At 49.0% G+C, this 23,258-nt stretch overlaps 12 protein-coding genes across 12 annotated transcripts; 6 read left to right on the forward strand and 6 right to left on the reverse strand.

Annotated features, from left to right (window-relative positions):
- Positions 1-120: 120 nt before the first annotated feature.
- Positions 121-1,014, forward strand: N7443_005611 (uncharacterized protein; the record flags this gene model as incomplete). Its single annotated transcript, XM_056885667.1, has 1 exon — positions 121-1,014. The coding sequence occupies one exon, from the start codon at positions 121-123 to the stop codon at positions 1,012-1,014; it is 894 nt and encodes a 297-aa protein (XP_056741115.1).
- A 261-nt stretch (positions 1,015-1,275) lies between these two features.
- On the forward strand, positions 1,276-1,749 carry N7443_005612 (SRPBCC family protein; the record flags this gene model as incomplete). The annotated part of the gene is made up of 1 exon (XM_056885668.1): positions 1,276-1,749. The coding sequence occupies one exon, from the start codon at positions 1,276-1,278 to the stop codon at positions 1,747-1,749; it is 474 nt and encodes a 157-aa protein (XP_056741116.1).
- A 94-nt stretch (positions 1,750-1,843) lies between these two features.
- N7443_005613 (PhzF family phenazine biosynthesis protein) lies at positions 1,844-2,788 on the reverse strand (the record flags this gene model as incomplete). Its single annotated transcript, XM_056885669.1, has 1 exon — positions 1,844-2,788. The coding sequence occupies one exon, from the start codon at positions 2,786-2,788 to the stop codon at positions 1,844-1,846; it is 945 nt and encodes a 314-aa protein (XP_056741117.1).
- Positions 2,789-3,083: 295 nt separating this feature from the next.
- Positions 3,084-4,100, reverse strand: N7443_005614 (uncharacterized protein; the record flags this gene model as incomplete). Its single annotated transcript, XM_056885670.1, has 1 exon — positions 3,084-4,100. One exon carries the CDS (start codon positions 4,098-4,100, stop codon positions 3,084-3,086), a length of 1,017 nt encoding a protein of 338 aa, XP_056741118.1.
- A 1,494-nt stretch (positions 4,101-5,594) lies between these two features.
- N7443_005615 (uncharacterized protein) lies at positions 5,595-6,558 on the reverse strand (the record flags this gene model as incomplete). Its single annotated transcript, XM_056885671.1, has 3 exons — positions 5,595-6,029; positions 6,092-6,359; positions 6,416-6,558. 3 exons carry the CDS (start codon positions 6,556-6,558, stop codon positions 5,595-5,597), a joined length of 846 nt encoding a protein of 281 aa, XP_056741119.1.
- Positions 6,559-10,332: 3,774 nt separating this feature from the next.
- Positions 10,333-11,755, forward strand: N7443_005616 (uncharacterized protein; the record flags this gene model as incomplete). The annotated part of the gene is made up of 2 exons (XM_056885672.1): positions 10,333-10,441; positions 10,491-11,755. 2 exons carry the CDS (start codon positions 10,333-10,335, stop codon positions 11,753-11,755), a joined length of 1,374 nt encoding a protein of 457 aa, XP_056741120.1.
- A 1,226-nt stretch (positions 11,756-12,981) lies between these two features.
- N7443_005617 (fungal specific transcription factor domain-containing protein) lies at positions 12,982-14,817 on the forward strand (the record flags this gene model as incomplete). Its single annotated transcript, XM_056885673.1, has 1 exon — positions 12,982-14,817. The coding sequence occupies one exon, from the start codon at positions 12,982-12,984 to the stop codon at positions 14,815-14,817; it is 1,836 nt and encodes a 611-aa protein (XP_056741121.1).
- A 94-nt stretch (positions 14,818-14,911) lies between these two features.
- N7443_005618 (TauD/TfdA dioxygenase family protein) lies at positions 14,912-16,287 on the reverse strand (the record flags this gene model as incomplete). The annotated part of the gene is made up of 4 exons (XM_056885674.1): positions 14,912-15,295; positions 15,353-15,561; positions 15,595-15,829; positions 15,880-16,287. The coding sequence occupies 4 exons, from the start codon at positions 16,285-16,287 to the stop codon at positions 14,912-14,914; spliced, it is 1,236 nt and encodes a 411-aa protein (XP_056741122.1).
- Positions 16,288-16,694: 407 nt separating this feature from the next.
- Positions 16,695-17,880, forward strand: N7443_005619 (TauD/TfdA dioxygenase family protein; the record flags this gene model as incomplete). The annotated part of the gene is made up of 2 exons (XM_056885675.1): positions 16,695-16,797; positions 16,853-17,880. The coding sequence occupies 2 exons, from the start codon at positions 16,695-16,697 to the stop codon at positions 17,878-17,880; spliced, it is 1,131 nt and encodes a 376-aa protein (XP_056741123.1).
- A 152-nt stretch (positions 17,881-18,032) lies between these two features.
- On the reverse strand, positions 18,033-19,228 carry N7443_005620 (uncharacterized protein; the record flags this gene model as incomplete). Its single annotated transcript, XM_056885676.1, has 3 exons — positions 18,033-18,558; positions 18,608-18,873; positions 18,980-19,228. The coding sequence occupies 3 exons, from the start codon at positions 19,226-19,228 to the stop codon at positions 18,033-18,035; spliced, it is 1,041 nt and encodes a 346-aa protein (XP_056741124.1).
- Positions 19,229-20,616: 1,388 nt separating this feature from the next.
- On the forward strand, positions 20,617-21,303 carry N7443_005621 (uncharacterized protein; the record flags this gene model as incomplete). The annotated part of the gene is made up of 1 exon (XM_056885677.1): positions 20,617-21,303. One exon carries the CDS (start codon positions 20,617-20,619, stop codon positions 21,301-21,303), a length of 687 nt encoding a protein of 228 aa, XP_056741125.1.
- Positions 21,304-22,146: 843 nt separating this feature from the next.
- On the reverse strand, positions 22,147-22,619 carry N7443_005622 (Leucine-rich repeat typical subtype; the record flags this gene model as incomplete). The annotated part of the gene is made up of 2 exons (XM_056885678.1): positions 22,147-22,487; positions 22,550-22,619. The coding sequence occupies 2 exons, from the start codon at positions 22,617-22,619 to the stop codon at positions 22,147-22,149; spliced, it is 411 nt and encodes a 136-aa protein (XP_056741126.1).
- Positions 22,620-23,258: the final 639 nt, after the last annotated feature.

A 23,258-nucleotide genomic window follows, 5' to 3' on the forward strand; every position in this document is an offset into this window, starting at 1 on the left:
CCTCACCGTCTCAAAGTGGGGTGACTCAGCCCCAGCTCTTCATGTGAATATTTCAGACATAAATGCGCATTCCTCTCGCCTTGTCATACATTGTACCTTATTATGAAAAACCCCATCGCGATGCCATTCATTCCAGAGGACTTCCTCCGGGGCCCAGCCACCGCCAAAGTCCACCACATCGACTTTGAAACAACAACACCACCCATCCCAGCCTTTAAAAACAACTTCGCAGCCGTAATCGACAATCTCATGAGCCCGGAAGAATGCAATGAGCTTCTTCACCTCGCAGAACAATCAACCACAGAATCCTCAAAATGGGAACGCGCCATGATCAACGCCGGCAACGGCAAACAAGTCATGTCCGTAGATGCGCGCAAAAGCGGCCGCATTATCTGGGACTCGTCCGAGGTAGCCCAGCGTCTTCTTGACAGATTAATGCCGTACATGCGAGAATTAAGCCTTGAGCATGTTAAGAACCAACCTATGATCACAGGCCTGGGACCTGCGCGACGGGGGGAAGTGATGCATTTATCCCGCCTGAACGAGCGGTTGCGATTTCTACGCTATGATGGGGGTGATTATTTCCGACCTCATTGGGATGGATGCTATGTGACGCCTGACGGGAAAGAGAAGTCGTTGTTTACGATTCATCTTTATTTGAACGGGGAGGGTGAACAGGACATGGAAGAGTTGATGCCTGAGATTGAGCGTGCGGAAAAGAAGAATTTTCTCTTTGCACAGGATGGCGAGGTGGATTTGATGGATCTTGAGGATACGGTTGGTGGCCAGGAGGTAGAGGTGGACGCGAGGCAGGGACCCTTATTGGGCGGTGCGACTTCGTTTACAGATAGTTACACGACGAAGGAGGCTGTGCGTGTGTTTCCTAGGACTGGGTCGGTGCTTGTTTTCCAGCAAAGGAATCTTCTTCATGGTGGGGATGATGTTTTTCGTGGGGTGAAGTACACTGTACGGACTGATGTGATGTATACGACCGAGAGCCCGAGTAAGAAATAGGTCTGGGTGAATCGAACAACGTGGAAGTGATAATGTAAGAATGTACCGAACGGCCGCTCGGCCTTAATTTGCGCCGAGCTTAGCAACTTCGGTATTTACGTCACTGCCGAGCTGGAGCTTCCGCAAGGGTTCACTTAGTCACTACACGAGACCGCAACTATTAAATGCGCCCTCAATCATTTGATTATTGAATTATTGAGTCACACTTAACCATATTCAATCAATTGAATCCATTTCATCTACCAGACTATCCACACCAAAATGGCCAACAACATCGCCTTCACCGCACCCATCAACCCGCCCGGCGTCACCCCTCTTTCGCTCGACCAAATCTGGGCCGGTCTCCTTCTCAAGATTCGCTCCGCCCAGACCTTTGTGCCAGCCGCAATTGAATCCACTGACGTGCTGAGCGAAAGCACCGATCCGTCCGGTAACGCCGTGACCGTGCGCGAAGTACTCTTCTGCGAAAGCGGGAAGAAAGTCAAGGAGACAGTGACGGCGTTTGAGAAATGTCGGGTGGAGTTTGAGCAACCGGATGGGAGTCGGGTGAGCAATGTTGTCAGTAAGGGGGCTGGTGGGGAGCTGTACATGACCTATATCTTTGAGTGGAGGCATCCTGGGGTTAGTGGGGAGGAGATGAAGGCGTTGTTGGAGAAGGAGACGAAAATGAGTCAGATGGCGGTTGAAGGGACAATCAAGGCATTGAGGCAGTTGGCTGAGGAGAAGAAGCTTTAGTTTAATGTAATTGTTCAATTGAAGACTTATAAAAAGCTTCTAGGCGACATAAGAATTGCTTTAAAGTGTGAATCCCTTCATGGTTCCCCTCTACCTACTCAGGGACAACAATCTTTCCCTCAGACACCTGTACAGCAGTGCCCGTCAATTCCACCTTTTCAATCTTCTTCTCACCATCCAGAGCAACGACAACCCCAATATCACTCCGTCTGCCCATCTCAACACCCTGCACGATATGATACTGATACTCCTCCCCAGCCTTCCCCTCTGTTAGAGCCAACCAAGCCGTAAGCCCACTCGCCGAGCTTCCAGTCGCCGGATCCTCAAACCCACCCAACATCATCCTCGTGCGGATCACCTTCTTCCCCAAGATGTCATCATCCACATCCCTCACAAAGAAGTAGACACAAATCAACCCCGACCTCCACCCCTCATCCAGATACGCCCCATGCTGCACATCAAGATACTCACCCCCATTAGCAGTAGTAACAGCCGCTAACGCTTCCAAATTTGGCAACTCAATAAACGTCTGACTCATCCCATTAACAATGGAAAACAGCGGAAAGTCCGTCCCAGCCTTAAAGAAAGATTTCAAACTCGAATGCAGCCTCAGCAATTCCTCCAACGGGAACCGATTCTGATGAATGCGCGTATTATGCGCAATCTTAGCCGCAACGGCCTGCGTCGCTTGATCAGAGATGGAAATCGGGATCTCGCCTGATTTGGTGACTAAAGTATCAACCCCGCTATTGGAGGCGGCAGCGTGGGAGAGGAACCATGAAGCAGCGCCGATGGTGGGGTGGCCCGCGAAGGGGATTTCGCATTCGACGGTAAAGATGTCGATGGTGCGTTTGTTGTGCTCGGTGACTGGGTAGACGAAGATGGTTTCGGAGAGGTTGAATTCCTTACAGATGATGTGTTTTTGGCGTTGGGTTAGAGGGGCGGATGCCGATGCCTCGGGGAGGAAGACTACGGCTAGCGGGTTGCCGCCGTAGGCCTTTAGGGTGAAGACGTCGAGGGTGACGAAATTTAATTGCATGATCGATTGGATTGGATTCAATTGAGTTGATTTGGGAGATTTAAGAGGGAAGAGAGTGATTCTATAGTTGAAGAGCTTGACTCACGTAGGGCGCAGGGCGTGGGTCAGCTTATGTGGGTCATCATCTACCGCTCGGAATCGGCATCTGCCGATACCGACTACAGTAGCTTGCGAAACCGGCTTGCGTTTTATACACATTTTTCGTGCCAAGGCCCACCAAACTAGATACCGTCAGACCCGACAGCGTGCATGCCGATTTTGCACAAATACTGTATGTGTATTCTTCATACATTACTTATGGCAGGATGAAGTCTTCCGGGTGCTCTTTAGAAATCCTCCACTCCTGCATACCTTCAATCAACGCAGTAGCAAACCCCGCATGATACTTCAACCCATCCTGCAACCCCGATACCCTGCCCGCTCTCCACACGGCCCAGGTCTCAGCCATTGCACCCTCAGAGGCTCGCAAAATCCCAATAGCAACATCTACAACGGTCGGCCTCTCTTTACAACTGTAGAAGACCGTCGCGCCACACGTCCCACAGAACGTTCGCAGAACATCTGGGGTGGACCGGAAGCTCTTGGAAGATCCAATCATCAGATCCGTCGATGGATTCGACGAGATATGATCCAGAGGCACAAACATCCACCCGATGACATGCGTCCCGTTGACTAAGCGGCAATCGTCGCAGATATCTAGACCTGCGAGCCACTTGGTCTTGTCAGAGGGGTGGATCCAGCCTTGGCTGTTTGGACTACTGATAAAGTCTTCGCTAGGCCGGGAGATCTTAAATGATACACCACCACAATGACACTGAGCAAGAAGCTCGGATCCCTTCGTCATGGTTGTCGATGGAGATGGCTTGGGGTCAGCCATATGCAGCTTCCGGCCTTCAACCGATGAAAAGAGTGCGGATAAACCCCCGTCCGGAGTAGATCTCGGATCGTAATGAGTGTTAAACTGCCAAATTCCGGAATCATCTCTATTCGCATCAAAAATGGCATTGGAAATAACCCACTCACCATCCCTGCCCCGATCTCCAATCTGGCAGCCGCACGTGCTGCAAAAGTACTTTGTAGAGGTTAGATGTTCGTAGGCTGTACATTCATTCAGCGTAGATGGTACAATGAACTCTGGCTGCACATCGTCGGGCAGCGGGACATGAAAGCAGCACAATGTGCCGTGTGTATAGCGGCAGATGCTGCAGTGGCATAGGTGTACTTTCAGCGGGAGGGACACCGTGGGGACTGTGACCGTGAACTGCACATTCCTGCAGTAACAGGCCGCTGTCAGGGTCTTGGAAGAGGCCATGATGAATTCGTTAGTCTTTAGAGGAGAAAGAGAGGGGTAATTAAGTATGCTTTATACTTCATGCTTATGGTTGTGCACGGACCAGCTCATAATCTCCTGTCAATCTTTTGAAAGAAATGGCCTTAAACCAAATGGTCCCAAATCATATAACCCCTTTAAACCTTTTAGTTCCGGTACTCATGGCAGCCTGCGTTCCCCTTAGCCACATCCCTATAATTGTAAGTCGGATTCATCTCCATAAGCTGTCCAACCGTACTCCCCACCCTCTCCACAACATCCTTGTATGTCCCATTAGTGAAGGTCACCGGCCAAACCTCGCGCCGACTAGGTCTACATAGCGGAAGCTTATAGACTTGGATTGGGGTGAGGGGTTGAACTAATGTGGGGTTCCAAGTGTTCAGCAGCCTCGTATACCCCCGAGGTACTATGTAGATGGCGTGAAAGAGTACATAAACCTGACACGCAATTGAAACAAAGATGATCCACACTTCGTCATTAAAATCACGGAGAGGGCCCGTTCCTATCGGTCAGGAGAAACCGTACCTAGATATTGGGTAAAAGTAAGACCTTGTTGCCTTGTTCGAAGGAGGTTCGCAACCTCATCCTAAATTGAGCGATCAGGAATAAGCAGGACTGGCCTTGCTCTGAGAGTTGAATCCCGAGGGGTAATCACAGTCAAGGAGTGACTCGGAGGTAACAAATGGGATGGACTGGAAAATTATATGCAAGTCCCATCATATTCACCCCCGGCGTTGTAACTCTAGGAAAGTTTGTTCGTTTCCAAGGTTCTGCTTCAAAGAAGGTTGTGGCCCGAGCCTGTTGGGAAATGTGATTTCTTTTCATTGATACACTCGGAGGACAGCAGAATCTTCAAATTGATTATAAAGAAATGGTTTCCTTAATTTAACAAAGAGAATTAAAGACAACGCGGGCATTATTGGCGAAAAAAAAGCGCCTTTCAAGTGACAGATACTCGAACAAGGCGTGCTATATGAGTGTTGAGCAACATCGGAGCAGGACTTATAAACGGAATCGTAAAATTAGCGCGCCCATCAAAACTTGCGACAGACATTCACTGTAGAGCCACTCAATATCTACTAAATCAGAGAAGCCGGAGAGTTAGCCGTGATCTAGTCCCTACCATGCACGGTCGGGTGAGACATCCGGCTCTTTCAGATAGACCGGCTACTGTCAGCAAATTTTGACGGTGGATCAAGTCCACGAGCCAATGGCTAAAGGCCCAGACGAACCCGACACGATTGACTCAGTGGGCAGACCGAAAGTTGAAAGTTGAGTTGGCCGGTGCAGACCGAGGCCAAGCGCACAAAACCGGGCCGGTGAGTCGGAGTGGGGGTTGATAAACGATAAGGTCTCAAGTCTCACACAACCCCAAGAAAAAAAAAAACGAATGGGGATATGTAAATTGATCAAGGTCAAGGACATAGGAAAAAAGGGTATATTGGTTCTATATTCTATAAATGGAAGATGCATAGCTCATGAAGGGTTGCGACGCTCGTCCAGCTGCTCGTGTAAATAAAGCCGACCTTCAGTATTGACGAAGCCGCCGATTCCAAATGCGGGGATAATGCGACACATGCGCAGCAGTGAAGCGCCGACCCAATCACGACTGATTCGAGCGAGTCGCTCCTTAGTAGGCATGACTTGGGGTCTGTTATAAAGATCCAGACCGAAGAGGTGGATGGGGGTACTGATAAGTTGGATGGATGCGGGGATGGCGAGTTGGGCGATAAGGATTTTGAGATAATCTTGGGAGGCGACTGAGTCTGGAATTGCGGTTGAGACGATCGACGGGAGGGTGAAGGAGCCGAAGATGGTGAGGCCGTCGCGGAGGAGGAATGCGGAGTAGGTGGCTAGGGGGATCTTGGTGCGGCCGATGGTGCGAACAGTTTTAGGGGGTGGTTTGTCTGCCTTGGGGGGGTCGACTGGGGGGAAGTTGGCTTCGGAGAGCCGAAGAGTTGGGCGAATTTGACGTCTTTCCAGATTCCGACGGAGGAATTGACGACAAAGGTGGATGCGAAGGTGGTCATGCTAGCAATGGCGTGGTCGACCTTGGGGTAGACCTTTTCAAGGAGAGTCTCGGAGGCATTGGCGGTTGCAAAAGTGGCGGTATAGAGAGACCAGACGAGCAGGGCGGGGCGTGAAGTTAAGAATGTCGATGGCTGTGTGAGGGAGATCCATAGATGCTTGCGGAACGCTGGAAGAAGTGGTTGGTTGTAGAATGACTTTTCAACGACGAGTCTGGATCCAAGTTAGATGCTGTGTCACGCAACAGGGGTACCACGGTCAAAGCTCACCTGTCAAAGATCATGACCGCTGGTGTAATAAGAGTTGCTGAACCGGCAGCAACGAGGGTGTCTGCCGCTAGGAGCTCACCGAGCCGGCTGCGGCTTCGCTGAATGCCTAACGGCATAGGCTTCTCTTGCATGTTCTGGGTCATGATCCGTTGATTTGGGTCGACAGTGCTACCCTCATCTAATTATAGGCCAATGAAGCCGAGGGGTCGGAGTATGTAAAGACAGTGTATATATGCAACTGTTGTAGGAAGAAGTCTGAGAGCTTTGGAAAGAAGGCGAAGATTAGATAAAATGCATGGAACGCGGGGCAGTGTGCACCATCGCAGAACCAACTCACTGTGGATCGTAGAACGGAAGATAACCGGATTCTGTAGTCCGGTGAAGAGGCGAGAAAATTTGAGATGAAAAGAAGGTTGAGGGGGGGGGGAGGGAGGAAAGAAGTGCAGAAGTACAGAAGTGCAGAAGTCAAGAATTATAAGATAGTGTAGCGAGGGGGATCAAGTAATGAGTGTTAGACACCCAAGAGCTATAGATATCAATAATGATAGAAGATCGGCCTCCAAAATCAGCCCCTCGTCGGTGATTTCACCCAATTAGGGGGGCGACCGGGCCGGGCGCCGGTGCCGAATCTCGGCCTGTAATTGGATGAAATCACCGGACTGATCGCCCTGAGATTTCAGGAACGAAATGCGTTCTAGAAGATCGGTGAGTCTCGTCTTCTCGCTCACCTTCTCTCAACGCGTGGGATTGCCCTAAGCGGATGCCGTGCTCCCCCGCGTTCCCCCGATGCCGTCCCCTCTATGATGTCTATGGGGGACTACTATGGCGGGACGGGGCTCTCTTACTCATTGGACCGAGTGGGGTTTCTCCTTCTCCTTTCTGTATCGAAATTGGGCAGTGACAGGAGACTGGGTTCATGGGCTCGATGGAGTCATGGTTCTCTCGCGATGGCTGTCCAATAGATAAGTAGACGTAGGGCCGAGAATGGTTGAACCCCAGCTTTGCGGCATCTACACCGCCGAGCCCGCGGTTTTCTTTCAAGTAATGCATTTCTCTGCCACTGGAAGTGCCTAACTTCAGCCCAAATCTCAACATACTGTCGGAGGTGCCACCCGACTTGCTGCAGCTGCTTCCTTATCTTTGTTGTCGCGTAGCGGGGTATTCGTTGACACACCAAAACATTTCCTTGCTTTCGTGGCAGGCTATTGACTTTGAACCTTGACCGAGAGCCTTGTCCAGAAGCTGCCAACACAGATGAAAAATGTGACCGCCCTCTAGTTACAGGCCGTCCTGACGCGTCAATCCCGATCGAATTATTCTCATAGCTGCAATCGAAGATATCGTAGATGGCCACTGGCGGTCCAGGCCTGCGTCACTATCCGCGCCACTGAAGTCCCTGACGTTCCATGGCCATCTCTTGCCACCCTAGTATTTATTTTTAGGTGTTGAATATACCATGGAATGCTCCTATGATCGGGTACTCTGCCTTCAAGTATTTTAGTTTTTCCAGGAAACAATGATCATTGTTAGTGAGATGTCTGACCTTTTATGCATTTAAAAATTGTCTACGTTAGTTGACTAGCTATGTCCTATAAAATTCATTTGTTTCTTGCGAAATTTTTTGCAAAGACGTCCGAATTCAGGTTCTCTCTCTAGATTGCTCCTGTCTACAACATAAAACTACCTCGAGGGAACCATTTCTAACATATTTATTTTCCCGGACTCTCGAATAGTCCCTGAAAGGCCACCAACAGTGGGTCCAGAAGCAACACTCAGTACGCAGGCAGCAAAATTCGTACCCTCACATACCAGACTAAAGCCACTTCTCCTTCACAATGGCCCAATTTAATACAGGAGCTGCGTCAGTCAAGGGAAGCTTGTCTCCTCAGCCTATATGGCTGAGCGGGGTCCCTCCTTGGCCCTGCCCAACAAGGGCCCCGCATTACATTGACCAGGAACGTTAAGCGAAGCTAATGAGCAGGTCTCGACGAGGGCCTTTTTTCAACAACTATCACCCGAGAATGATTCATCCATGAATTCGGCCTTAATTCCAGCTCTCTCGATGCATCCCATAAAGCAGACTGATTATCTATCATTACGTCTATGGCTCATATTGGCAGTAATCCAGGTGCCACAATCGCCTTCCTGTTCTGCGAACACGTCGGAATTCTCTGAGCCATGCGCTAGAATTCAATCCAGTATTTTATCAATGCAGGGATCTTCTCTCTGCGTGTACGGGCTACCGGGTCTACATTGTTGATGTGTTCTCATTATGCTAATCGGTATCGACTAACTAAGTATGTTTTGATCTCATTGTCTAGGTAAGTGAGTGCTCTTGCTGGCGAGAATAGGCTGTTTCTTCTATGCTGCTTGCAGATGCGTTGAAGCCTGAAGGGAAGTTTTGGTTTTTCTCCGTCATGACCTGTTTCAATTTATCATGAACTTGGCTCCTTTTATCGGAGACTGCTGGATAGACTTTGGAGGAGATGAATGCACCTTTTGAGTAAGAAATTGGGGGAATTCGGCGCCATAGAGGATGGATATAATGAGTTAGATAGATATTCGATATAGATGGTTGCTCCAATCTTTGATTTTGAAGACGCTGGGCCTCTGGTCCACTGTTCACGATAGTATGTGACGCAGTAGAGCCTATACGAAAAGTGATTTTTAGAGCCAGAGTTCCAGATGCATGTTCTTTACAATATCGCAGAATCGGCAACTCGAATCGAGGACCAATCAGCGTGGGTACTTTTCTTACTATCCCCTGTAAAGAGGTTCCACAAATCGACCGTTTGGGAAGCAGGGGTCTTGTTACACGAACTCCAAGAAATAACGGGGTTCGTAAAAGTGCCACTCCTGAAATGCGCTTCGGAAACAACTAATCATGTTACAATATTCACTCGGTGATCGATTTGCAATGATCCTAAGGGTCATTTATAAATGTTTCTTGAGCGCGGGTGCCAAATCCCATCCATTACCAGGCCCTGACTGTCATATTGACATCACATGCCCCGCTAACTACCACGGAGCTGCGGTTTTGGTGGCTGAGGCTCAGCTGACTGAATCGATGCACAGAGGTTGAACCTCTATATTTCCATAACCTTCAGCTCGTGACTCAGTCTGCAGTCTCTGCTCAGGAACCCCTCTATGGGTGATCGCCCGGTACGTTGCGCAACGTATGCAGAGCTTGGCTGAAGGTCAGGCATCATCGTGAAAAAATGGGGTCAACATCATGCTCGTGGGCGGGTGATGCTCACCATTTGAATTGAAGCAACGCTAAAAGGGATGATCGTAGATGTGATGGCCCGGGGGATGGGCCGTGTATCTCTATTCAGTAATGTGGGAATGCATGCAAAGGATAATTCAGTAGAGTCTTTCCGCAGCCTCTCTTTCTTTTACATGCATCTTGTTTCAAGGAATAGCCTTGCCTTTGGAAGCTATAGAATGCAGCCCCGCTGGGTCAGCTCACAGTCCAATCTCAAGCCCAGCTCCCGGGCAGTCTAGATTCCAATTCACTGACGTGTCTCGACTTTATGCGACCAGGTTTGTCGTACCGGGGGATGGGCTGTAGGCATCACGGGCCGCCCGGGAGACACAAGTGGAGATACTTGTTGACATGTTATGATCGACCTATCGCCTGAGATTGCCCATTTACTTGCGACCAATCGCTCATCTCGCATCCCGATCCGTAGGTGTATTCAGCTACGATAATGCCGCCTTTGTTTGATGGGAGTTGTTGGCTGGCGCGAAGCTGATCTTGCAGAGCCCAGCCAATCTATAATTCAAGCTAATGCAACCACAGAATCGATGGGATCGTGATTGTCTTAAAGAAGAATAATTGCCCTCCTTGAGCGGTCACCGTTCAACAATCAAGTTCAGTTTTGGAACATTGTCGCGAGACTTACTCCAACAACCACATGTCGTTCCAAATTCCTCAGCCCCCTGGAGTTCCGATACTAGGAAATGTGTTTGATGTCAACCCCAACGAGACATGGAATTCATTGATTAAACTCTCGGAGAAGTACGGTAAGGTGCGACTTGATCTACACTTCAATGAGATGCTTATTCTGGATAGGACCGATATTCAAAATCAATGCACTAGGTAAACAAATCGTCTTCGTCAGTAACGTTGCTCTGCTCGAGGAGATTTGCGATGAGCGACGCTTCCGCAAGTGTGTCACAGGCCCAGTCGTGGAGATGCGCAAGTGCGCGAATGACTGTTTATTCACCGCATACGACAACGAGAAGATATGGGGTGTCGCCCATCGTATCATGAGCCCGTACGTTAGCAAGACCGCGACAGACAATTGCTTCAACGATATGGCAAATGTGATTTCGGACTTGACAACGAAGTGGACATCGGGAACGAAGAAGCGGGTTCTCTTCACCGACGACCTTGATCGCCTGTTGATGGCTTCGGTCATGCAGTGCTTCTACGGCCAGCGCGCGGAGCTCCTCGAAGGCCCCGAACCTCCTCTAGTCAAAGCCTGGGAGCGTATCACAATGGAAGCAATGAAGCGGCCCACGCGCCCGAAGATGCTCACCTGGATTCTGTACCAGCGTGGTTGGGATAATGATATCAAGACGATGCGTGATTTCGCGACCGGAATCATCAAGCACCGGAAGGAGAACCCTGACGATTCTCGCAATGACCTGCTGGACGGTCTGCTCAACAACACGGATCCGCAAACAGGAGAGAGACTCTGCGACACATCAGTCGTCGACGAGGTGGTAACAATGTTCATCGGCGCCGCGACAGCACCGAATCTTGTCTCATATGCACTGTATTACTTGATGAAGAACCCCGAGAAGATGAAGAAGGCAAGAGCCGAAATTGAATCGATCGTCGGCCCAAATGAGAGGATCCAGCTAGAGGACCTCAAAAAGATGGAATACTGCGAAGCCATCATCCGCGAATCACTTCGTCTCTCTGCCGCAGCGCCCGGTTTCAATATCGAACCTCTTCCATCAAAAGACCAGAGACCGGTCATGCTTTCAGGAGGAAAATACCAGATCCCCCACAACCAAGCCATGATTGCCATTCTCCACACGGTTAATCGTGACCCTGCGGTCTTTGAAGACCCGGAAGCCTTCATCCCCGAGCGCATGCTGGGTGAGAAATGGGATAATCTTCCAAAGGCAGCGAGGAGAGGCTTTGGAAATGGCAAGCGTCAGTGCTATGGTACGCAGTGGGCCTGGCGATGGTCAATTCTCACCATCGCTAGTATACTCAAGGATGTTTCGTTTGAGTTGGAGGATCCGGATTATGAGCTCACTTCTAATGGAGCGTTTAGCGTGAAGCCATTGGAGTTCTATGGTCTTGTCAGTCCTAGGAGGTAGTCACTTGTTGGAAATATTTGAAGCTGGAGTGATGTTTCAATTTTGTTTACCATGTTTTCTCATCGGGCGCTAGGTATTTGATTACAGGTTGTATATTCCATTGTGTTACACGTCGGTGGTTTTTGGTGGAAGGAAGATAGGACACACAGTTACTAGTCCCGATGATTCACCGGTTATTTGTGGACGTATTGTCATAATTTTTAACCTTGTGATTGATGTTCGCGTACTATTATAGGCATAAGGTAGGGTTTGTGAGTTTGTCTCTTCAAATATTTGTAGGTCCGGGGTGCTAGTGGATAGGATGGTGTACTCACGAGAATACCGAACCCGTATTCATGTAGTGTTCCGGGTACACGAAAAATAAAAATGGATCTGCATCAGTTTAAGATAGTGAAGAAAAAAAAGAAATCGTCAGCACTAGGGTTCGAACCTAGGATCACGAATGAACTAGATATCAAATTGAATTCAAGTCTAGCGCCTTAACCACTCGGCCATACTGACAGGTATAAATTATTTTGTGAGAAACGCATTATGATGCTAGTGCCAAATGACCCGATCCATTGGTAGATAGATTGCTTTCCAGGAAATGGCCAGGTGAAGCAGCCCGTCACTGGAGAATACGGAGATGACAGCACTTCTGGCCTCGAAAGCAGCTGTCCCGCCAATTACATGTTCACATATTTTGAATAGCCGTGAATGGATAATAAGTCACTCAGAACGAACTTTTCTGGCCAAAACTAACAAGAACGGGCGGACCAATGATCGCGCGGGTGTTACCTGCTTATCCAATGCGGACGAGTTTTTCCGCACTCAACCGCACTCAAGAGCCGAGGAAAGAGACACGCGTTCGATATATCCATCCAGGCGCGAGGACTCATCCATTAAGACATAGTGAACTACTATGACCTCCGCGGCTGATAGTGCCCCACTGCGCGTCTCGCAGCGGCGGCCCCTTGCCTGTCGAGGTAGATCTTCCCCCCCCCCTTTTGTGTGGAGAACTGGGCTGACCCGGATCAGAGTGCACCAGGCGGAAACGGAAATGTGACAAGCAGGTTCCTTGTACCAGGTGTCGACGCCTCAATCTTGAATGCTCTGTGGAAACAGTCCGGCTGCGCCGGGACACTCTGCAACATGCGTCTGAGATTCAATTCCTAAGTTCCCTCTTGGCTGATTTGGATGCTGTTTCTGAGAAGGTGCCTCAAGTGGTTCAGAAAATCAGAGATAGGATGGAGCGACTCCAAGGTAGTCCTGGCGATGTGTCTGATCAGATTAACCTGGATTCGGCACAGGAGGATAGGAGATCTTCCGAGGGTCTGGATGAAAAACCGATACAGCATCGACTTCCTGACGTGCTCCCGGAGAGTACGGATCCTCCTATTTTGACTGCGATTGAACATCTTGCCTGGGGACGAAACTCTGCGGGATGTTTCCCACACAGGAGATGTGCTTGCCAATATCGCCGAGACAGCCCGGAGCTGTTGTCGATGAACGGGGGCCCTTTCCAGATCCAGGACTCTGCTTTGGAATCGATGGTTCATATTCCCAAGATCTCTGATGCCCAGAAACTTATAAGATTTCATGTTGTCCATATATCATGGCACCATAACTGCTTTCACGGTCCGACGTTCCTCGAGCAATGCGAACTATTCTGGAGAACAGGAAGGTGTGACCACCCTCTTTGGATGGCGCTTTACCTTGCTGTCCTGAGTTGCACCGTCAATTCTATCCAAAATAGTGGCAAATTAAGAGCGCTCATCGATGTTGATCTCTACCTTGCAATGCAACCAGCTCAGCAACTTTTCTCGTCGATGATCCAAACTTTGTACAGTTCACATTTCCTGAACGATCTCTCGATATATTCCGTCCAGGCGATTGTGATATCAACGGAGGTCGCCCACAACCTTGGCCTCAGTCAACTAAACGCGACTCTATTCAACGCCGCTGTGCGGATCGCCGAATGCCTGGGAATCCACAAAATCAAAGAACACACAGCAACTCTGACCCACACAAAAGACGAATGGGAAGAACGAGTTGAACGAGAAGTTGGAAAACGGGTATGGTGCCAGATGGTCATCCAAGATCATTTCGCCATCCCCTTCACCGACACATACAGCATTTCCCCGATGCACTTCTCGACGGGCCGGCCCCTGAACGCAGACGAACGCAATCTGGTAGAACTACCAACGGAAATACCAACAGTGAGCACTTATGTTCGCGTTCTGGTGGATCTGGCAGCATTGATGCCAGGGCTCGCAGATGGACTGGGTCCATTGACGAAACGGAAACCCCGTCGCGAGCAATACGAACACATCCTACGGGTTGACCAAAAGATGCGAGCGATCGTGAATAGCATACCATCCTTTTTGCTACGGTCGGATAAGGTGAAAGAGGCACAAATACCATGGCTCGGCATCGCCCGCCGCAGTCTTGCCATCACGGCTGCCGAGAAGATAATCATGATCCATCGGCCATTCCTCTTCCGCTCATTTCACGACACAACATATAGCCATTCCCGACGAACCTGTGTCGCGGCTGCAATGACCATTCTACGAGAACACGAAGCAATTGTCGAGGAAGATGATCTCTCCATCTGGACACACACAGCCTTTGCCATCACAGCGGCAGTCATTCTCTGCTTCGAAGGAAATGCCCTGGTGAAAGATCCAAACAACGCGAAAGTCAGTATATACAGGGAAGTCGTAGCAGCTGCTCGCGACCGTTTGGCAATCAGAAGCAGCGACATAATGGCCCAGCGTGGTGTCGCTCTTATCGATGCGATCTCCATCGCCGAAGGCGCAGGATACTGTGCGTCGGATTTAAAGCGGGGCTCATCAATCGACGTCAACCGAGTCTTTGCCAATTTCTCAACACTAAGCCGATCGAATCTCAATGTGAACGCCGAAGATATAATATTCGGCAAGATCCCAGGCGAAAGCCCCGAGGGGCTTACAGGCTCAGCAATTGATACGGACGAAATGCAATTGGCTTGGAACCAGGAAGAAGTTGACTTCGACTCCTGGTTCAACGAAGTATTCCACAACTTTCAAGGTCCTACGTTATGACAAAATACGAAGTGAATGCTCATGTTAATGTATTTAATGATGTACCATCACATATCCAAATTATCCTTTTTAATCCGTGCTAAATCATATCCTTTTAGGTCTTCACGTAGCCAGTATCATTGACACCCCCATATTCCCGGAACGGCTTCGGAGCACTTGTGCTCGTCATTGTGCACTGCCACAACATTCTTCGCTTATCCTGATCGTCCTTGTACTTGACTAACTGACCAGTGATGCTGTGCATAACACCACGGTTATGGAAGATGACCAAGTCGCCTTCCTCCCAACGATGCGCGTAGATATTCTCAGCTGCGTAGATCTTGCGTTGCATGCTGTAGACCACATTTCGGACCTGCTCAACGTCGTCCATTATTGTTACCTCTCCAGTGGCTGGGTCCCTGGTGGTGAGTTTATAGACGCAGCAGCCGTGCACTTGGAGGAAAGGTCTATCTGGGTTCATAGGGTTTCTCCAGACCATCTAAAGATGATATATCAGTACGAAGTTTTCCGGGCTCCTGTCTAAAGGTTAACTCACAGGGTGTTCAGCCACTTTATCCCAGCTCCATTCCGACATCTGCTCAGTGGAGACTTCACGGCCCATAGAGGGTATAGTAAGGCCATCCTCGGAAGCTTTGCACTGTCTGATATACTCGTACGCCTGAGGCGCGTAAGTGACAGTGGTGTTAAAAGCAAATTCCTGCTCCTCGGGGGTCAAAAGAGCGAAAGCACGAGCGCCAGAAAAAACTAGAAATTACCAGTTAGTGTTTCTCTGAAAACGGGATCGTATCTTTGACTTGCAGGCTGTAGCTCCGGCGGCAATTTGCTTCTCCTTCCCACCAGGGAACTTGATCTTCTGATCAGGCATGTTAGGAATGCGGATAGAGTGCAGGATGGTGACTTCGCCAGGTAGACGCTCGTAGAATGGGGTATCCATGTGCCATCGGTACGGACGGGTATATCCATTGTCGAGATCGTCTTGAGAGAGAGGGGCCTCGTGGAACAGCGTGTGATCCTATCGTATCGGATAAGCACTGTGTTTAATACGCCACATGATATACTTACCAGGTGAACAACTTCAATCTCCTTCAAGCCTTCATAATCTTGAAATTTGCCCGAACCAATGATTCCAACCTGTGGGGCTTTGGGGTGTCGGCCAGCCTTGTACGCTGAGAGAATATTCTTTGGGTCGCTCACAGCCTTCTCGCCCGCAGAGTGAATGTCGGACGCACTTGGGTCGAAGATTTTCGCAAGGTTCGGTAGGACAGTCGCGTCAATGCCTTTTTGCTTCCGGATGACGATGACTTGATTATCGAAAAGTGCTTGTCGGAGAGTCTCCTTGTCTTTCTCGGTCAATTTATCCAACTCCAGGAGGGCCATTCCTGGAGGGAGGTGGACTTCAGCGCCGATGGCCGAGCTTTGTCTGATCTCCTCTGGGAGGAGATCGAATATCAAACTTGTGGGTTCAGGCATTTTGAGTGTAGGATACCTATGAAATGGTGGAAAATGTTTCGAAGTTCTGAGTGAATTGTTTATTCTATTGTTTGCTTAGCATCGCATTCTTATAGATCGGTACTACTGAGGCAGAGCGGGTGGGAACGGAAACTCGCCCACCGGGGATCTCGACCGCACCATCGCGATTAGATTGTGAACTGTGGAGCTATGGGGACATTTCATCTAGACAGATGTAGATAGCTTTATTCTAAATTCGATCAAGGTCTTAAAGTAAACAGTCCAGGGGATGAGTTTCCGCAAGTCACCCGCATCGATTGATCTGTTCAACAGAGTTCAGGGAGATTGGCTTCATATAAAGCATAGATCTCCTTAATAGTTAATGACAGCAATCATTTCTTTACAAATCCCAAGACATTTAAGCCATAATGAGTACTTTCACAGTGTGCCTCAACCCGCTCCCTAAGTCTAGCGTGTGTCAAGTGGACTTTGGCACTGAGCTAAGTGGACTTGACCTTGAAAATCTGAGTGGTAAGGGGGTATGAAAGCTGCTTCTTATTACTATGACTGATTCACAGACCCAAAGATATGGACTTTGGCATCCTTCACAAGGCCCTATATGAGAACCAAGTCGTCGTTATTAAGAACCAAAAGAGCCTCTCCCCACATGCCCAATACGAACTCACTCGACGCTTCGATCCATCTGCCGGCATCTACAGCCATGGAAAATCCATCGACAAGCGCAGTGTTCTCCACGCCGACTTGACCACGATCCCTCATCAACCACAAGTCCAAGTCATTGGAAGTGGCTCCGTCGACGAATACGAAGGACTGGTCAAGCTCAAATTGAAGCATCCCCATCACAAAGCATTCCACAAGCACCCAATCTCGGCCGAGGATGATGCCGAATTCACCCATTTCTACCGCTGGCATATTGATTCAGCCATGTACAATCTCGACCCGCCCCTCATCACCTCCTTGCTAGCCGTGCAAGTGCCCCAAGGCCGTCGTCAGACCCTTTGTTACGACGACGGAACCAACACCGAGCTCGACGTTCCCCTAGGAACAACAGCCTTCTTTAGCGGGTACCGTCTCTACGAAATGCTCACCGATGAAGAAAAGTACTTTGTTCGCACTAGCAAAATCGAGTACGCACCGCACCCATATATCTGGATGAGCAAGGCTAAGTCCCGCTCCAACGGGTTGGGCATCGTATCCGAAGGACTCGAGCTGTCGATGGATGGGTTACCTCAATTCGAAGATTCGAAGATCAAGATATACCCGATGGCGTGGAAGAATCCCGTCACTGGGAAACTGGCGATGATGGTCTACCCGACCTGCGTGCGGAAGATTCATCTTGAGAATGGGGAGGTTCTTGATGACCTTGTTGAGATTCGGGAGCGATTGTACTCGTTGCAGAGAAGGGCGATTGATCCCCAGTTTGTCTATCCTCATGATTGGAAGGAGGGCGATTTGGTGCTTTTCAATAACCATGGTGTGATGCATTCTATTGTTGGGTCGTTCAAGGAGGATGAGGTGCGTGTTTTCAGACAGTGTAATATGGCTGCGAGTCGGCCACCTATGGGTCCCGGGGATTCTCTGCCTGCGCAATGAAAGATTTAATATTGGATTTCCGGCTTCAATTTTCTGCCTCAATACCATTCTTTATCAATCTGGTAAATGACAAAAAAGCAAGAATGATACATGAAACGAAATGTACACTATCCAAAAAGGGATACTTCAAATTGAAATCCACATCCGTCACCTTATGCTGGCTGCATGATCATACCGTCCTTGATAGCATCAATCATCTTCCTACTAAAGGGATCTTTCTTATCAAAAGCGGCCTTCCTGCGTTCAGCAGGAGTCCAGGTCGTAATATCCAATTTATCGCCTCCGATCTTGGGCCCGTAATCTTTCTGGTACTGCGCCAAAGTCGTCTTCCAATTCCAAGGATCTCCATTCTTATCATCAGATGCAGGGAGCTCAAGCTTCTCAGCCTCAGCCTCGGCCGTCTCAAGCTCTTTTTCAATGCCAAACAAGCCTTTAAGCTCAATGTTGTATTTCTTGGCATAGGCAAGCACCGTTTTGTCGAGGTCGTTAGCACGAATACCGAAATCCGGGCCGATGGTATGGGCAATGAACCGAACGAACCCAGCCATGACAACACCTAGACTCTTGACTTCAGAGTCGGGTTTCAGTAGACCTTCGCGATCCAACATGGCTAGCATAATAGCGAACATGACGCCGGTCACATCCATGAAAGTTTTAGCGCCTTCGCCATCATCGACCCTGCATCAAATTAGCACCAACGGCTAGTGTTAGATGGAGAGGAACGCACTGGAATAGCGGATTGGCGTCACCTTTCGCGAAAAACAGGGCTGCTCCCTCGCAGATGGACCATTTCTCCTTCCAAGTCTTTGCCTCTTCGAAATCAAGAACGGGGTTCTGCGCCACCTCAAGAACGCCGTAGCCAAAGTGATCGTTGTAAGTGTGCATCCCAAAGCCGTCCGGGTCCCGCAAGCTGCTCATGATGCGCAGCGCGGTAAGCTTCTGCGTGCCTGCCATGGTGACAGCCCAAGGGTGCTCCGGATGCGCTGCAGAGGGCTTGAATCAGACACATCTCTGGCCGGCATCGCAAGGGACCTTGGTTTCCTGGAAACCGTTCTTGTCAGGAACCCAATTAAAGAAGCCGAGAAACCTGTCGACTCACCTTATCTGCGTTTCCTTCCTCCCCCTCTTCATCCTCTTCATCGTCGTCGCCGAGGCCGGTATAGTGAAGTGGTTTGCACAGGCAAATATATTCATAGGCCTCGAGACTGCTAGTTTTGATTCTGTATCCGTCGTCTGCATTGGCGGAACCGGAAACCTTCGACCAGCGCGGGTTGCGGGGAGGGTCGCCCGTTTTGGGATTTTTGGCCGCGCTGCCAGATGCGTCGGTTGACTGGCGCTTGGGAGGCATGGTGATTGTAAATTGGGCTCTATGGGTAAACAAACTACAGGAGTGATCAATGCAACTCAGGAGAAGCTTAGCTATCTACCCACTTAGGTTTGTTGACAGGTGACGTCACCTTGATTAGTTCTCGCGATGCGACGCGACGAAGGCGCGTCCCTCTGCCCCAACATTCAACATCGAAATGATTGATCAGATTTCAGATGAACATCGATAATCTATGAGATATATGAGGCTAGGAAGAGAATGACTTGAATTGCGATAAAATGGTCTGGGAATAATGAGATGGATGATTCCTTCTGCCCATGCGTACTTAGCGGGAGAAGATTGTAGCTTAGCCAGATATGGGCCGGAAGGTCCGCCGGTCCTTTCCACGAGGCTCCGCGGGGATCCTATTGACTTTCAATAGCTTACCAAGCGACGACTCCGCAGGCTCTCGCCACTTCTGCCTAAAGATGCCTAGAAATGCCTAGACTAGGTTGCTACCCAAGGAATCCCAAACATCCTTATTAAGAGTGCATTCGCGCAAGTGAAATTGGACACAGTTTTACAGATTACAAGGAGATTTTTATTGCTCCTCAGACAATAGGCGGAAATGACGGAATTTATCGAGCTACCCCCTGAGCTGCTGGCGCTTATTGTCTCGCTTGCAGACACCAAGTCGCTCAAATCTTTGAGATCGACCAATCGCCTGCTATCCTCATATGCTAGCAGATGTTTATTCCGCGACCTTTATCTTTATTCTGATGAGGACAGCTGTAAAGGTTTCGAGTCCGTCGCATTTCATCCCATCTTCAAAGGCACAGTGCAGAGAATCCATCTAAACACTGTTAGAGTTGACCATGTGAGTGTCATCAACCTGAACTGTGATGCGCTCCGATCTATGGGAATTTTCGATTAACAAACAGAGAAACAGGACAGTGATGATGAAGATGAAAATCCGCCTCCTACAATATGGAAAAAGCCGCTGAGGAAGTTGGAGACATTTCCGAACCTTCAAAGCGTTGTTCTTCGCTTCGATAAACACTGTGCCGTGGAGTCTATGTTTTCTGCCTGTAAGCCTCAAAGTGAACTGTACCGGGCGACAGTTATGCGATGGCTGTTTGCAAAGCTAGCATCTTTAGATCGACCCCTGAAAGAGCTTGCCATTCAGAACCACCAAAATATTTCACTCGGAAACAACAAGACCATCGGTCATATAAAGCAAGTTCTCCAAAAACTGACATCTTTACGACTGAATGTTATACATGAAGTTGATGACGCCGCCCCTGAAACAGAGATTGAGGTATTTTCACAACACCGCGCTAAAGGAACTCCTTCGCTCACCCCAAACACAGAGACCTGCGCCACATGAGTTTTTCATACGGATTCTGCCAGCAATATGGCTCAAACCTACAATGGGGTCTCTTAAAAACCTTGCATTGTACTCCACCTTCTATTGGGGCGCTTATCCTGGAGTCAATCTAGACGGTGTTCACTTCCCTCAGCTGAAGTCATTGTCCCTTGGTCATTTCTCGTTTGTCGAGGACAAGCAGTTGGATTGGATTCTAGGACACTCGTCAACCCTCCAAGAGCTCTACCTGGACGACTGCCCTATACTGATAAGCATGAGGCTGTCCGATTGCGAGTCCGACCTTTCAAGTTGCCAGATACCAAAATCCAAAATGGAAATCAAGGAGGAGAACGATCAGCAAGAATGCCATTATAGCTATCAACGACGGTGGCATGAATATTTTTCTTCTATTCAGAGGGGGCTTCCACATTTACGCCGATTTGGATTCGGTGTCAGTGAATCATGGGATGACTATGTGTTGCCTTTTGAGAATGAAAAGGAGATTGTAATTGCGTTGATGCGAGACCGGTACCTGGCACTTTACGGCGGTACAGGGCCCAGTCCATTTCTTGAAAAGAAGGATTATCTCGACATGAATCCCGATGAAGAATGGCCGGAATGTGACGAGGAAGATAGAAGTGCTCTGAAGGAGTTGTATGCGAAGATTGGACAGCAAGTGGATTATGGGAGAATCAAAGTCAATTCGCAGCGGAAAGTGGAGAGCTTGTTACAGATCCCCCAAAGGTATTAACGGGGAACAAAGCGTAAGGAAACCAGAAATTCTACACGATGAAGTACTGAATGACCAATGCTGAACCAAATATGACTGGAGAAAATGTTTTTCCAGTCAGGACCCTTTGGCTCACCCAAAAAGCAACTCTGTTTTCGTCACGTATTGTGAAAGAAGACCCCTTGCACTGCATTCCAATTTCCTGCAACATGATAGACTCTGGATCAAATCCCAGTCTTGAGCTTTTGAGAGATCATCTCACCTGGTCCGACCTCTTTCGACAGGTGAGCCTGCACTTGGGATCGTGGCTGTTGTCGCTGTTGGCATGCATGAAGCCTCCTTTTGTGTGGTTTCGGGAGAAGAGGACCCACGTCACCAAGTGTAAGGAACTTCGGATGTTCCACTATGGCGACTCTTCCTATTGTCTAAATTGGGTTGTGGAAGCTGTCGCGCAAATCAGCCAATCAAAGAATATGGCTCTGAACATCTCGTTGGCTTTGTCCAGAAGTAGTTGCTATCAAGGTAGCTCGAGCCCTGCTACTGTTAGAATCGTAGAATTATCATTGACCGTTGTTGTATCTTCCTTATAGTGCTAGGTGTTATGGAATTACTGTGGTGGTATTCTAAGGATTTTGCTATTGATCAATTGATGAAAACGAGCGAATTGTGCCAAATCCATAATCTTGGGTTCTATACAGGCTAGAAAAATATGCGTGGAGCATAAGACACAAAGATCCCTCACTTCCACTCATACCGATATTGATGGCGCCTTCTAATATAGGCGGACATTGGTATCTTCTGATACGGTAACCGGACCGATCAAGACAGTTCAATATCTAGACAATTCCAGAAATCTAGATGGATCTAAGCCTGGCTAGGCTTGGGAGGAGGAGGAATATCGGTCGACTGAGGAGGGGGACCGTCAGTGGACTGAGGGGGAGGGGGAGGAGCATCGCCGCGCTTGTCGTTTCCACCAGTGGGCTTAGGTGGGGGAGGGCCATCAGATGACTGAGGAGGGGGAGGGAGGTCTGTTCCAGACGGGAGAGGAGGAACGTCGCTTCCAGAAGGCAAAGGAGGGGCCTGATCCCCGCGCTTGTTGTTGCCGTTGTCTGACGGCTTAGGAGGGGGCACGTCGGTAGACAGGGGAGGCGGGGGAATATCAGAACCCGAAGGAAGGGGAGGAGGGGCCGAGACGTCGGAGGGAACTATAAACCGAGTGATGATTAGAACTGGCTTTAGAAATTCACTATGCTTTGTCAAAACTTACCGGGAGCAGGAGGAGCCGCGGCAACCAGGCCGGCGGCCATCAAGGCAGAGAAGACAGCAGAAATCTTCATGATTATAGATATTTTTGAATGTAAGTAGGTGTTTGAATCACTATTCAAATAGAAATAGCGATTGATTGATTTATTGTTGATAGAAGTCAAGAGGAGGGTTTGGGCACTCCTTTATACCTCAAGAATCCTCTCTATCACAACGAGCATAATAGCAACAGAAACATCATCGGAACACAAGCCTACCTGGTCACCTCACTGACGAGGACCGTGATGGTTGCCTATCATTACCTTGCCGAACGGAGTATGATGTGGTGATCGCTACAGCACGTTGCTGGTGCTCGCTGTGGTCGTCAGCTTTTTCTATATATGGAAGCTGAGATGAACATCAATACAGTTGAAACAAACACATAGCAGGTACCTGGGCCATAAGGATTTAGCTCAGTGTCCCTGGATTGGATAGTAGTTCGAGCTGAAGGGCAACGTCTTACGAATCTAGTGGATCTCGGCACTCGAAATGAGATCATTGGCGCCCTGGGTCACTTTTAGGGTTGATCACCACTTTAGTTGTTACCTATGTACAGTAGAAATACCAACGACCAATAGTCGACTGGAATTGAGCATGATACATATTGTGTGATGCTTAAAATAATGGCAAAATAATGGCACGGGGCAACCTTGAGGGATGCCCAGTACAGTACC

The sequence above is a fragment of the Penicillium atrosanguineum genome, assembly GCF_028827265.1.
Source record: "Penicillium atrosanguineum strain IBT 20685 chromosome Unknown utg000004l_segment0_segment0, whole genome shotgun sequence".
NCBI classification, from domain to species: Eukaryota; Fungi; Ascomycota; class Eurotiomycetes; order Eurotiales; family Aspergillaceae; genus Penicillium; species Penicillium atrosanguineum.